We start from the raw sequence: 16174 nt of genomic DNA, 5'->3' as shown, positions 1-16174 counted from the left end.
TTCTTTGGACAAGAAACTAAAAACAGTAATGCATTTTTTGCATGTTGACATAACATCCTGGTATTCTTTGAAATACCAATTATAATCTGTGGATTAGAAACTAAAATATTGAAGAATGTGCTTGAAAAACTAACCTAAAATTGTAAGGTGCAGCTGCAGCAGGTGGTGATTCTTGGCGTAGCTTTTCAACATCTTTAAAAACTATTTGAGCTCCCCCACCAGCAGATGGTATTATATCACCCTAAAAGTTGTTTGGAATAAAAAAATTAACAAGTCAATATAACAATGTAAGATAAAAAAATAGCTTTAATAGCGGTAATTCTTTTTTTTTTTTTTTTTTTTTTTTTTTTATAAAAATCTAAATATTTAAAAAAAAAATTTTATTATCCTCACAATAAAAAATTTAAAGATGTTGTTGCATAGAAATATAGTTTGTGATCTAGTTTCCAACTTTTGTAGTAAAATTAATTATTCTTTGAGATGCATTATTTTAATAAAAAATAACAATTGAAAGCAGGTTTGTATTTTTGGCAAACTTGTTATGGTTAAAATTTTCATAACAGTTTATTTTATGTTTCAATAACATAAAATAATAAGCAAAATAACAGAACTAAAGAGAATTTTTTACAATAAATTATCTGAACGAAATTTGACAAACCAATTTGATACTGTCTGCTGTATTGTCAATATAGTTACTATGTATCAGGGCCATGAGCATATGAGTGTTACCGATCTCTTTCGTTAGTGACTTTACAAGTTATGAGTATGTCTTTAATCAAAGACTTTTCTGTTCGAGTCATTATAAATGTTTTTGTTCTTTTTCCTGACAGAGGCAATATCATTAATCTCAGAGGAAAAAAAACTTAGTAGCATACCTTGTATAACTGAGTCTCAATATCTCCTTGCGAATCTTGTTCCTGGTGTTCGAGAACATACTTGGAAGCATCTTTATTGGTGACATCTTTTACTTTCAATTTGGTTACTGATCGGCGCTTCTTCATTTTTGGTTGCAAAACAGTGCCTTAACAGATATCATGAAACATTAAATTCAGTTATTTACAATACAACAGTTTTGCTGCTTTTTTTTCCTTCAACATATTTGAAATTCTCAGCTTTCTTTTCTCTCTCTTAGCTTTCTTTTTTTCAAAAGAGAAAAAAATAAATAAATAACACTTTATAGCACATAAAACCATCTATAAGAGTGATTTAAAAGTTCCATTGGAATAAAAAAAATTGTATTTCACAGCTGTAGGGAATCAATTTTTAAAAAATAAAAATGAAGATACATAATCGCACAGTTAATTTAGCTTCAAAAGTTATTTCTAATCATGGAAAAGAATTTAATCTTTAAGGGAGACTATACTTTATTACTAAGTTATTGATGCTATAATTCAAAAAGGCTTAATTATTTAATGTACATTTCCAATATTTTATTTAATTAAAGTATATTAAATATTAAAGTATTATAAATATAATTTTGTAAAAAGTCCTGTTTTTAGTTACACAAATTTATTTGTCAAAACTATATAACCACTTTGAAAGTTACAATGATAGCTTTCAAATTTTTACCAATCACTGACGATTTCAGGATAACAGCAAAACTTGTGTAGAAGATCAAAAATAATAATTTTATAAGTTATTTCGCTAGTAAGAAGAATATATGACTGTGTTAAGAATGTTTACAGAATGTAAACAATTCAAATACGAAATGGAACTACAAATATCTGACACAAAGGATATGTAAGAAAAGCAAAATCATCAAACAATCTGAACATTATCAAGTCTATTTTTCAATTGCATAAATGTTTAACTATGGGTACAATTACTCCTATTAATTAGCAATAGCTTTAATTAAAATAAACCATTTCTATTGGAAAATATCATTTTCATTAAATATTTATGCAAAAAAATTTAAATCTATAAAAAAGCAAGTTTTACTAAAAACTAAATTTCAAAAAACTGTTTTAGTAGTGTTTTATTCCTATACAGTCGAACCTTTATCAACTGCTCCAAAATCTTTTGCTTTGCCATGTCAGGGTGTGTAGCCAAATTATTTAACAAAAAATAAGCACTTTTCAAGCATTCAAAAAAAAAAAAAAAAAATTTAAGCACTTTAAAAAAATATCATAATTAGGCAGGGTTGGAAAGTTTTTAACAATTGACGGTTTTATCTTGTTGTAACCATCCTGTCAAAAAAAAAAAACTATTGGCATTGTTTTTGACAATTGTCAAAAATCATGAAATCTTGAATTATGAAAAACGAATGGAACCAATGTAGACCAAATTCCTTCAAATAAATTTGTTCATTCTCTTGCATTGCAGGTATTTTTGCAAATTGCACATAATTTTTCATACTTATAGTAAACTTATTAATTTTAAAGTTTATTATTCTGTAATTACTCTTCATTAATTTTCAAGTCACTTAATATTTCATGTTATGCTTAATAAGTTTTAAGGACACACATTCATTTTTCTTTTTTTTTTAAATATCTATAGTTCATAATAAAAGATTCCACAAGAAACAATGAATCACATATACTGTATTAGTAAATTAAACTATGTAAACACTTTCATTCTTATCTTATTTTTTTAATTTAGATCACCAATTCTAAATCTTTAATCTTACATTCATTTGAACTGTTCAAACTTCAGCGTTCATACTCTTTGTATCTCAGCCTTGTGCCAAGATAGAGATTTTTTAAATGTTGTTCACTGACTGTTGTCAATTGCACTTGGATCATTTTTTAACACCAAAAACACTCAAAGATTGCCACTTAGTACCTTTATCTGAGAGCTTTGGAATGATAAGAGGTAGCAAAATAAATTAATGTTGTATATCAGGGGTTTCCAACTTACATGAGGCCGGGGGCCACAATTAAAAACACAAATCAAATGGCGGGCCGCAACTTTATCAAAATTTTATGTAGGACTCTTTTATGTTTGAAGGAACATTAAATATTACTGTCAGATTTTTACCAAATTGTACAAAACAAAAGTATTGAATTACAAATTAAAATAAGAAGTAGATTTTTAAAAATATTTAATTGTTATTAATAAAAAAATTGGGCTACAATAACTTTAATATGCACCTATGCATTAAATAATTAATGTGCAACAGATATCTAATTGTTAAGACATAAAACTTTAAAAAGGTTGGTATTAAAACTTACATAGTAGCACACAAAATGTTTAATGAGAAAATTAAGGTTTGTCTGCTACAACCACTAGAGAATAGATATTTACATTTTAAATTTATAAGTGTGTGCATATATTTACGCCCAAAATAAGTGGTTTCAAAAAGTTAAATCGGAGAATTTCTTTGAGAGAATTTCTGATACGCACATGCTAAATTATATTCACAAAATACAAAAAAATGAAATAAAAAAGAGCAACATACACGATTATGTTTGTATTTGAATAAATATTTTCTGGGATGAAAAACCTGAGAAAAAATTTTTTTTGCACCGTTGGTATGTTAAATTTTACAGAAATGAAGAAATTAGGTTTTTATTAACGAGAAAAGTATTTTAAAGCCATATAGATTTTTTATGAAAATTGTCCACAAAAAAATGACAACTAATATATTTTAGTTCGTGTACCACAAAAAAAGGCTTCACGGGCCAGATGTGGCCCCCGGGCCACCAGTTGGAAACCCCTGTTGATAACAGTACTTTCTCCAATAAATATTTTTACCCCAAAAAATAGTACTTAAAAGGTGAATCTACTTTGCTTTTCAATTATTTAATACAATTACCTAACTCCAGATTTCCAACCGGCTTATGTTCTACCCACACATCACCAGAACTAGATGTTCTTCTATGACGCAGATTTGCAATAGCAATACTCTAAAAAAAAAAAAAAAATTACCAATTGTTTAAAATAATAAATCGACAAATTATAAATAAAAAAAATAATTTTAGAACAAATCAACTAGCTGTATTTAGGATACTAATGAAACAAAAATTTGCTTGTACAAATTTGCTTCTTTTTTTTTTTCGAAGTTGGATAATAAATGTTTTGATTACCAAGGAAATTCTTAGTTAAATTTCATTGTCACTAAAAAAATACATTAAAATTAAAATACAAAATATTAAAACAACAATTTTAAGTTTTTTTTTAAATAAAAAAAATAATAAAATAAAATAAAAAACAGAGAGAGAGAGAGAGAGAGAGAGAAGGGAATCATAATTACACAATAAAATTTCGCCAATCATCATGCCATTCTTTTTTTTAATAACATGAAATATTTTACTTTTTAACACTACAGAGTAGTAATATTAACATAAATAGTACAGATACTGCTCGAGTATATTCATAACAATGTATTTTGTTATTGTGAATTGATAAAAATCTATTTTTGAGAAGCAAATTCACTCCTTGTCTAAAAGCTACATTCCTGAATTTACAAAACATGATATTCATGGCTAATAAAATTCTACATATCATAGTTTTAAAAAAAAATTTTATAAACTAATAAAACAATGAAAAAAAATTGAGAAGAAATCTCAAGAAAAATAAACACATACCCTTTGTGATGAACTTGGAGGTTTATTCTCTTTTGCAAATAGAGAATCAAACTCATTTTTTGAAACTGGGATGATTTCCTCTCTGGAACGATGAGAGCGCACTTTCTTGGCAGCATTACCTAAATCTGAAAAATTAGAACCAAATGAAATTGATGACTTTTAAACTAGAGAGGCATCTAAAATATTTGCAATCAATATTATTGCATGATATTATATAATTGTATTTCTGAAAGATAAAAGTGTTTGCTCGGTCAGAAAGTTATTGTTAACCGAACAGCAATATTAGAGCAAAGTCTGTTTTAAGTACCCCAGAAAGAATTCATACCATTAACAGAATACAGATTGATTACTGAGAACCATGTGGCAGAATTTTTTCAGACTTTCTGCAACAAACTGCTAAAGTACCAATATCTTACTGTAAGATACTTTTAATAATAACTAATATGTATATATATACTAATTTAAAGTAATAAAAGCATCGTTCACAAGGAAAAACTCTATTTGGATAAAATAAATTGCATATAATTTCTTTTAACAGAATATGCAATATTTTTTTATTCTAATACTATGGGTGATATTCTTCAAAAGGGTAAAACATGGTAATTATCCTTTTCGCATTTGTAAATCATCACATTAGAAAAACTAATTATAAATTCAGAAATCCGTTGCAGTAACTAGAAAAAAAGATTGACGACGAACACTCGTGAAAAAGAGTTACTCAAATAAGTGTTTCGTTTCCAGATTCGGTTGTTGTGATAAGCCTTGTGTTAAAAATATCGAAGTTTAAAAACTACGTCAAAATCATACGGATTTACGATATTACTGGTGTAAATTTTTAATTTGCACCAGGAAATGATTATTTGAATATGTGATTTAAATGTTATATGTAGAAATAATATCAACTGAGTGATAACTGGAAATTGGTAGCCCTAGCTATAACTAAAATGTCAAAGAAATTATGAAATTGTAGCATTATAAAAGTAAATCATCATATAAGCAATTAGAGTTTCATGTGTATTAAAATTGTTTAAAAGACATCAAGGATTTTTTTCTAAAAAATGTTTAAATTTGTAGCAATAAATGTCGAAGGAACATTGAAACATCGTATGGATCAAAGATGATATCGATGCAGAGTTTGATCCTGCGATTCGAAATTTGCGTGCCTTAATAGTATCGGAAATTTTTTTTTTTTTTTTTTAAAAATTACAATATCAATAATAGTAACTGAGCAATAAAAGACACTGATTTAAAAAATAAAAATAATTGTTATAGCAATAATTGTTGAAAAAATTATCAAATTACTACATGTATTTACGATGGAATCAGTGCGAGTTGTAAACGACAAAAATGACTAAAATGAGTGATATAAAATTTTCATATGTGCTATATTAAAAGTATTTGATAGATTTTATTCAACCAAATTTATATAAAAAAAGGAGGGAAATGTATTATATTGATTAATAATTTCTTTTGCTAAAAATTTGAATCTGTAACGCAAAACACACTCACAGTCATATTTAATTAAAATGTATAAGACGGTGTCCTTTAAAAAAATGAAAGTGTCAGGATCCTGATTCCTCTCCCACGCATTGGATTGACCCCTTGATCTGAGGGTCAGAGGGTGAACACACTAAAGGTGTCGTCCCCTACCTTGGGGGTGGAGCAAATGACTGTTTCTGAGGAGAAAGAGGATTTTTTAGATCAGATTAGTTTTGAACGCAGAAGAGTTGAGTTTTAGTTGAACCTTGAACTATGATAGAAAAAGCATGAACGAAAAAGGGAGCAATAGCGCTCCGAAACATTATACTCAACAGCTTATGTAACTTTTTTGTAAATAATTATATTAATCCAGAATAATGAAATAAATAAGCTATAACTGAAATAATCCTTGGTCATCCTTATTGAGGAGTTCTTTAAAAAAGAACCAAGAGACAAAATGCCTCACAGAAAGGAAGGAACATGATTTCCAAAGTGAAGTGCTTACCTTTTAAACTCCTTGCTTACCTTTTAAACTTGATCTGAGAATACATGTTATCTAACTATATATAAAAATCCAATGATGGTGTCGCACCAGCCAATGAAATCTAAGGTATCACGTGCCAGTATGAAAGAAGTAGCCAATCCAAGCGAGGATGCAGTTTTAAGCCAATCAGAAAAGAGAATGCATTCGCGTCAAAGCTTTTTGTTGATTTACTTTGAGTTGGTTTTTGCTGATTACATCTCATCTTATCTTATCATTCTTATGCCTATCCAGTGATTGATATCTTTTAATGTTCACATTTTTGTTGTTTGCTATTATAAAGCTTACTGAGGCTTGCTTACCTTAAAATGGTTAAATTTTAAATCACATTTATTTATTCAACTCATTTCAATCATTTGGAATTTCAGTATAATGTCTGACAGGACAGATCGCGATCGAGAATATCGCAGACAGCGGAGATTGGATCCCACGTTTCGTCAAAATGAACAAGAGCGTCGAAGAATAAATCGACAAAATAATCGAGAGCTTACTAATGCCCGCCAAAGAGAAAATCGAAGTAGGGCAGCTAATCCTCTTCGAGAAATAGATGAAAATCAGTATTTGGGAGAATCGTACAGTGATGACTGTCCACCTCTTTTGATTGAATCTATGTCTGTAGAATGCTCTCATTGCAGGGCACTATCCTTTGTAGCAGAGCATGGAAGAATAAAACACAATTGCTGTCACAATGGCAAGATAAAGCTGAACCCAACTCATCCGTATCCAGAAACTTTGAAACAGCTTTTATTGGGAAATGACAATGACTCAATAAATTTCAGGCAAAATATACGTTTTCACAATTCGTCTTTTGCTATGGCAGCATTTTGTGCAAACCAAGAAATTCAATTTAAAGGTATAAGCTGTGTTGCTCTTCGTGGGGAAGTTAACGCAATGGCCACAACCAGCTTTATCAAGGTGCCGGAGCATGTCTGGGATAAAAATTCAGATTGTTGGTGCAAATAGTGACATTGAAAGTTCCTCAATTAAGAACATTGTTTACACAGATGTTTTGTTAATATCTTATTTTTGTGCATATTTTTTTCTTTGATAACCATTATGGTGAATTGTTATTATGTTTTTTATTTTTGTTTCTATAATTTGAATGTAAACTAATTGGGGGGGTGATGCCCTCTAAAGAGAGCATCCAGTATATGATTCCCTTTGAATTTAATCATGTTGCTTTAAGAACATTGTTTATGCAGAAGTTTTGTAAATATCTTACTTTTTTGCATAGTTTTTATTTTGATAACCATTATGGTAAATTGTGATTGTTTTTTATTTTTGTTTTTATAATTTGAATGTCAATTAATTGGGGGGGGGGAGGAAGCACTCTAAAGGGAGCGTCCAGCATCCAGTATATGATTCCCTCTGAATTGAATCAAATCTGCTCTGCCACGCGTGCTTCGGTAACGGAACTTCAGTTCTGGCTAATGCCCTTATAATAACTTCTAATATATATGTATTCGAATCTCATTATTATGATAGAATTCCTTGCAATTTACTAAAAATTTTGTATTTTACTGATTATTAAGTTGATTAGTACATTGTTAAATAAAATCCCTTATGCTCTGCCGCGCATTTATATCCTTATATAAATGTATTAAAATTTGTTTGCGAAGCAAACAAAAAAGAATTGCGTAGCAATTCTCGGGGGTTGGCGAGCGGTAGCGAGCATGGGGCGGAGCCCCCTAGTCAGGGATGAGAGTAGTCAGAGTGTAAAAAAGAGGAAATCCAAGAATATATATAGATATATATATATATAAAAATCTCACTTTTTTGTCAAATTTTTGTTTAAACTTGTAATACATGTGATTATAAATCCCGAATGAGGCTTTTAAATCACGTGAATATGAAACTCTACATCGAACTTAAAAAATGCGAAAATACAAATCATGATGCGTAATTTTAAGATCAAGATGCATAATTTTAAAATCGCGCGATATTACAACCGCAAAAACGAATCACGACATTGGATTTTAAGCTCGCGTAGCTACATAGGGTTTTAAAAGCTCGTAAATACAAATCGCGATATTGGTTTTTTAAATCTTGTAAATAAAAATCGCAATGTACAATATTTAAATGGCCTGAATAAGAATCGCAACGTTCAACTTTTAAATCAGGTAAATACGAAAATCGATGTTTGATAATAAAATCGCGATTTTAAAAATGCAAAAATACAAAACACGATATTAGATTTTTAAATCTCATAAATACGAGTCATAATGTGCGATATTTAAAAAGCGTAAATAAGAATTGCAATGCACAACTTTTAAATCAGGTAAATACGAAAATCGATGATTGATATTAAAATCGCGTGAATAAAAATCGAGATATTTGCAGAGTCTGGACTTGGGAGTTCTAAAAGGCTTGTTTGAATTGTTTTTTGTTTACACAATAAATAAAAATTTACAAGATTAATTGAATGAGCAAATAAATATTTTCCCCACAAATCCACCTCTATTTTTTTTTTCGCTTTTTTTGTTTGCTTTCTCTCCAGAATACAAGAAGCAGCGACGTCTAAATTACGAAAATACGAGCTATCCCGCCGACGGATAAAAAATACGGAAAATCTTATTTTCTGTGCGTGAAATCGGAGAAAATAGCTGAAATAAGTAAACATGCGGAAGGATTAGCAGCTAGGACGTAGTTTGAAATTTCTGTTTTTCTTTGAAAATCGTAAATAAATATAATAATTTGACTTCAACGACTGAATTTTTTTTTAAAAAAAAAACGGGATATTTATAAATAAATAAAAAATAAAAAAACGAAACTTTTAAAGAATCTGAGTTTTTGATAAAAAGGCTGAAATTCGAGAGACAAAAGCGAAAAAAATCTCATCCCTGTATAAAGATCAACCAGTTTTATCCCAAGGAAATGATTTTTAGAGAAACTTCAGAGGGAGGAATGAGGACTTTAATAATTTCGGTCCGCGGAAAATTTAATTCCTCATAAAATATTTTAACTTGAGCAAAAAAAAGAATTTCAGCGGAAATTAGCGGGAAAAATGGAAAAATCTGAGAAAAAGCGGAAATCCGCGAATCCGCGGAAGAATCTCATCCCTGCCCCTAGTATATATATATATATAAATATATTAGCCATTTGAAATTTGGCAGATGCAAGTATTTATCGAATTTGATGAGAATGAGAATAAAAAATCGTGAGCATTTCTTTCTCTTCTGATGCTTCAGAAAGGCATCTTTTGAATAATTCAGCAGGAAAAATTACTTTCTAAAATTTTGAAGTTTTAAAGAAATTAATGGAGATTAATTTAAGGAAAAAATTTTGAAGAATTTTTTTTTTTAAGTACTTAAATATTATTTCATTTTATTAAAGTTAATCCATGTGACAGTCAAGCCAAATGGAAACACTATTCAGCTTTTCATGTCAAGTTAAAATATAAATAAAGTGTTTAGAGCTGGCATTTGCATTTCAGGTATTTCAGTGAACAAAAGATAAGAATAATAAAAAGATGTATATAGCAGACAAAGTCTTATCATATTAAGTTATTTACCTCTTCATTAGTAATGAAAAAAAATCCTATCTTCACTAAATAATCTTAGATTACAAAATATTCAAAACTTACATGATGAAAGCTATAACAATACATGTCTTATTACCATTAGAAGATCTTGAAATGGTCATTTTCACTTCTGTTACTGACGATTCACTGGCAGAAGATCTTTTTTTGGATCTCGTTTGTGGTACAGATGAATCAGAAGGAACAGTAGAGGGACCAGCTGAGGGTAGTGGCGGGCCATTCATATCTATAAGGTCATCCCATTCACCAGCATTCAATATTTCTCTTAGCAACCTAAACTTTTCACCACTGAAGCATAATTTTCCCTCCAACTCAGCTTGCTTTTCAGCCAATCTTCTCTCCTTTAAATAAGAAAAAAATATAGATTCATTAGTTGATAAATGACAATTAAACTCAATATACATATATATTGTGAGGACCTGTGGAAAAAGAAATTTCAAATAAAAATAAAATTAACTTAAATTTGACCATCAAGAACACACAGAAAAAAACAAATAAAATTTGAATATTAAAACTTTATTTAATTAATGCAATGTAAAAACACACATGAACTTAAGCATAACACAAAAGATTTATTGATCTATTAAAGAAACATACAGTATTATGTTTGCTTTCAAGTCAGTTTCATTAAAAAACTTCTTTTAAATAATTTCTTGCACACATTTCTAACTTCCTAGTGCATAATTGTTTGTGATAATTTCTTTTGTTATGATCTGGTATGGAATAATTTTATGACAGTGATTACTGGCTCTTTAAACAACCCTAAATTGCATAAACTTACTTTTTCTTACACAAAAAACGCTATCTGACAGTGAAAAAGTTTTTTCAATTGCACATTTTGTTTTTAAGGTTCACATAACACATAAACTGATTTTCATCAACTTCTGTCCGCTGAAACAAACAATTTGCTGGTCTAAAAAGGATAATTTAAACTACTCTGTATGATTAATAAGTCATGCCAAACATAGGAGTGTTATTAATATTCTCTAATATGTAAATAACTAATATGAAAACAATTGAATCAGTGTTTATTTAAGGGGATTATAAAAACTTTTTTAACTTTAGCGTTGAGATAGCAGTCATAATGGCAAGTTTCAAAAGCAATATAAACATTTCAAAACAATCCAATTATACATAAAAAATCTATTTTGGTAGGTGTATGATCTTACCATTATTCTCTTCATTTTATCTTTTTCATTAGCAAGTTTCTCTTGCATTTTAGCTCTATTTTCATGGTTTTCACTCCTGATCTCACGATTTTCGTGTCTTAGTTGAGAAATCATTTCATCTTTTTCACCCAACTGTGACATAGCAGAAAGGGGGAAAAAAGCATATATAACATGACAATTTATTGAAACACTTATACATAATAAAAAAATAAAAACTATGCTTTGTTTCAAATTTAGTTTGATTTGAAAACACTCCTTAAATAAGAAACATGCTAAAACATTTATTTGAAGGATATAAAGAAATTAATGAAAAAAATTTTTTTATGCATTTTAAACACAATTTTTTCTAGTTTTTATACATATATAGAAAAATGCACAATAGAAAATTTTATGATAATATACTTATTTTCTAATAATTAGCAATTTCAATTTAATACCCTAAACCAACTGAATTTTTTCAATGTCTGAAAAGATTCTTACACTAGGATGTTTTTTCTTCAGCGAAAAACAAATATTCAACTCTCAAAAATATTCAACCAGAAAAGAAAAAACTTGTCAGCAAACTAGCCAAAATGCAAAACACTGAGTCATTTAAACTAACTAAATAAATACTTTCAATTCATTTAAAAATTACTTATATTTTTAACCTAGTTCTTGTTCTATTATTTGTTCCCATTATTTTTTTTCCCTTTTCAATTAAATAAATTTTGTTTTAAAATGCATTGATCTAATGAAAAACTTTCTATAACTAATTTTTTTAAACAAAACAAAGCTAATTTTATTAGTTTTTCTTTTATCTTTTATGCACCAAAAAATAGAGTAAATATTGTAGAAAAAACAAAGAAATTTTGTCAACTGAATTACATCTAGTTTTACATAGATTTCCTTCAAATAAAAATGTTTAAAATAGATTTTTGTAAAAAAAATTGTTCAGAGCATAGTTAAAAAATCAAAGTTACAACATATTATTCCAGGAATTATTATGAATTTTGAAACTCTAAAGAAGCTCTACTTCAGAAAAAGAAATCATAAAATAATAAGAAAAAAAAGTTACAGAGAAAAAATTTTTTTAAAGAAAAGTAAGAGAAGAATTTGCATCATAATATTATTACCCGATGTTTCACTTCCGTCATTTGTCGTTCTAAATTATTGACCTGATCTCCAGATAGAACTAATTCTCTCTCCATGAAGTGTACCTGTTCATTTCTTGCTTTCAAATCTTTTTCCAGAAGAGCGACACTCTATTAAGATCATCATAAATATAATTCATTACATCTAATTTACGTTATTCTGATTAAAAACAATTAATGAAATCAATAGTGGATTACAACAATATATTATAGACAAGATTTATAAATTTATTTTTTAGTTTCATTGATAATATTAATGCTTTACCAATTCCATATACATGTTTTAGAAAAAAGTAGGCAAAAGTAGCTTTTAGTGTCAAATTTGTGCACAAACATTTAAAATATTTCATAAAATACATAAAAGACAAGCACAGTTAAAAACAAAATTAATTTGAGCTGCACTGATTATTAGAAGTAGTACTTAGGTTGTGTTGCACTAGAGGTGTGTGATAGGATATTGGAGATTGCATGGAAAAAATTTCTGAGGAAGATCCGAAGATTGCAGTTTATTATAAACCCTGGCGGTTATTAGGTTGATTGCACCAATGGTTTATTTTGGCATTATTAGATAATCAGAATACATACATATATATATATATATATATATATATATATATATATATATATATATATATATATATGTAACATAAAAAGCTTCAATTAATCTTTTTATGTCAGTTTCTTTGCTATAAAACAACTCCTACTTTATTCCTAATTAATTATTCTATTTGAAATACTTTCTCACACTTTTAAAAGCCACATCCTGTTCTTAAATCTATTTTTGGCTCAACTATGCATTTAATTAAGATCAGGACATTTTTCCCTTTGCTCTTGTGTGGGAAACGTTCGATCTATCTCATAAACCAATAGCAACTACTAAGATTTCCCTCTTTCCCTAAATTAAGACATTTTACGGATTTTACTTTGCAAGATTTTCCCTAACATATAACCAAGGAGCGCAACTTTTCATGTGCACTTTTACTCAATCTCATGACTGCTCTTGTCTAATAATTAATAAATAAATTTTGTACCCTCCTTCCCGACCTATGACCTGTTTTAATCCTTCCACTCGGCAACGACGTTATAAGTCGCCAGGATTTAACGGTCGGGAAGGGGTACAGTTCGTACGGTACATTAAAGATATTTAATATCTCATTTGAAATTAAATAAATCAACTTCGGAAGAGGGTACTTCAAAAATATGGAATAACTTTAATTCATTTATTCAAATGGACATTTGGTAAATAAGCAGTCAAATTCTTCTTCAACTTATGGCAATAATTAATTCATCCTGTATCTTCATCAAAAAAAAAATAATCTCTTCAATCATCAATCGTTTAATTTATTATAAATTATACCTACGCACAGTGGAACTAAACGATCATCCGTTTTCCATGTCTATGCTGCATATTTTGTCTACGTTCCTGAGAATACTAGAAAGCTGAGCTTCAATTTCCTTCCTTGGAGTAAAAAGAAAAACTGCATCGAAATCCTGATAATTAAAATGTTTTTATTGAAACCCTATCCCTTGGAGAAAGCGTTGATTTTGCCATTAAGTGCTGAGCTGGATCTTATCGTCGATGAATTGTTTTCACACGATGTCTCCTTAGATGTTCGACATTCAAAAGAAAAATAAGCTTCAATTTCTCCGTCACTATTGGTGTTAATTTACGATTCATCTTAACGAAGAAACAAATTTTTTCCCTAGCAGCTCACGTCTTTGGTTTTGGAATTGTGTTTACGGAATTTCAACGCATTCCCATCTCTGTTGTGGTTTTCAAAATATCTCGGACTAATTCGAACTTTTTCAGGTATCCTTTGAGTTAAAGTTTTTTACATTTCTCATAAATCAATTTCTTAAATGATTATGATTTTAATTTTTTCCCATATTTGATGTTTCAAAGTGAAACTACTTTTTATATATTGATAATATTTACTGTTGAAATTTTTTTTCTTTAAATTTTTATTTTCAGTAAATTGATTTATTTGATTGAAAAGTGTTTCGAGAAATTATTTTCATATTGTTTTAAGTGTTACAGCTTCTATGATTTTTTGAGTAGTAGAAATTATATTTTTGTTTTACAGTGATTAGGATTTAAATGAAAATGCCATTTAAATTTTTTTTCTTTTCGTAATGCAACTGCAATAATTATTGAAATTCAATTTTAATATATGAATGCAATTACGGTGTGGCAAAAATTAAATCAAGAAATGTTAAAACTCACACAAATAATTTGGAAAAATGAATAAAATATTTGTTTTTAGAATTTGAATTGAAGAGTAACCAAACATTAATGCTTGAGTCCAACGTAGGTAATTAGTTCATAGCTCAGCTCTAGCTCAGATATGTCCATAAATAAACAAAGTTTCTTTATTTCTGAACTTTAATTCCAGCATACAGATAGGAAAATGATCAAACACAAATTGAAAAATTTAGTAACCAAATACACTTCAAAAACACGTTTAAAATAGAAATGAAAATATTTGAATCCCCTAACAATAGTGACAAATTAAATTACCAATTAAGATCTCTGCACAAAAATTACTTAAAAAAAAAAATATCCGAGCTAAAATTTTAAAAAAAAAAAAAAAAAAAAATTATGTCCAAAAAGAAAGAATGAAAGATATAAATAAAAAAATAAAAGGTAATTTGCAAATAAACCTAACTTGCACTTCAGATTAAAAATAAGGAAAATAGCTAAGTCAGTCAAATTTTAAAAACTGATTTACCTTAATACCATATTAAATTTGAAAGCTTGTTTTGGATTTCAATTAGTGATTGTGTTAAACAGGTTGTAATGCAAAATCTGAGAAGACTGATTACCTTTTCTGATTATAAAAGCAATTTGTCTTTACATATTTCCTGAAATCCGGGTTAATAATTGCAATAAAAATACCAATAAAGAAAAAGTATAAATAAATGTAGAGAAAAAAAAAGAAAGAAAGTAGAAAGAAAAATAAAAGAGAAAAGGAAAAGAAAAATTTTTTACAGAAAGCAAATTTTGGACATAAAAAAAAAAAAAAAAAAAAAAAAAAAAAAAAAAAAAATTCAAATAGCAGAATTGAAAATTATCTTGTGTTTTCTAATATTCTTGAGACTAAATATGATAATGGTGCGTAACATTGTCAAAATTATGTTGACAGAATTGTGCAAATCCAAGAAAATTAATAAATTCCTAACTTCAGGTGATTTTGAAAAAAAAAAAAAAATTTTCAAATATTTTGCTATTAAAGGGTCAAAAAATGAAAGGTAAATAAAGTGAAATAAAAACAATACTGAAATCTTGGACTTGACAATAACAATCACTGTGTCATTTTTTTATTTTTTGTTTTCAAACAAGGTAAACAATACTCAAGTCTAATTCCAGAATGAAATTTTTCCTGTAAAAATGTTTTTTGTGTTTTACATTTTAAATTACACATTTCTAGCAAATGTTTATAAATTTTTGTCATCATGATTGAAGAGTTAACGTAAATAGTGTTTTTATGAAGAATACTTCTTATAGTGCAAAAGCTGTGTTGTGATTTTTAAACAAAAGATTTTTGAAACTGAAAAAGCTGTTAATTCAGAAGAAAAAAAAACTGTTGAAAATGAAAATTTTAAATTTGCTGATAATGCTACTACAGGTTTTTGATTGTGTTAAAATTTTTACCATGAAAACATATGAAAATGTTTTATAATTCAAATTACTATTATATATTGTTAAAATTACAAATTTGATTATCTTAAAAGTGCTTCAATCAGAGGGAAGATTTTGCAAATGGAAAATTTTTTAAAATTTTGGATTGTAA

The 16174-nt window shown here is 28.0% G+C and overlaps 1 protein-coding gene across 1 annotated transcript in view; it reads right to left on the bottom strand.

Moving 5' to 3' along the window:
• The window catches only part of pav (kinesin family member pavarotti), a 53745-nt gene that overhangs the window by 4566 nt on the left and 33005 nt on the right, over window positions 1-16174 (bottom strand). The window contains exons 15-21 of the mRNA XM_087161367.1: window positions 12366-12494; window positions 11254-11385; window positions 10164-10425; window positions 4527-4651; window positions 3755-3845; window positions 876-1021; window positions 135-241 (exon numbers count right to left, since the gene is read on the bottom strand). Coding sequence (XP_087017493.1) covers window positions 135-241; window positions 876-1021; window positions 3755-3845; window positions 4527-4651; window positions 10164-10425; window positions 11254-11385; window positions 12366-12494 — 992 coding nt within the window. The remainder of the gene's footprint in view (window positions 1-134; window positions 242-875; window positions 1022-3754; window positions 3846-4526; window positions 4652-10163; window positions 10426-11253; window positions 11386-12365; window positions 12495-16174) is intronic.

This window comes from Parasteatoda tepidariorum, chromosome 4 (assembly GCF_982258835.1).
Source record: "Parasteatoda tepidariorum strain Cologne lab strain chromosome 4, Ptep-v5.0, whole genome shotgun sequence".
Lineage (NCBI taxonomy): Eukaryota > Metazoa > Arthropoda > Arachnida > Araneae > Theridiidae > Parasteatoda > Parasteatoda tepidariorum.
This window is presented reverse-complemented; position numbering and strand designations above follow the sequence as displayed.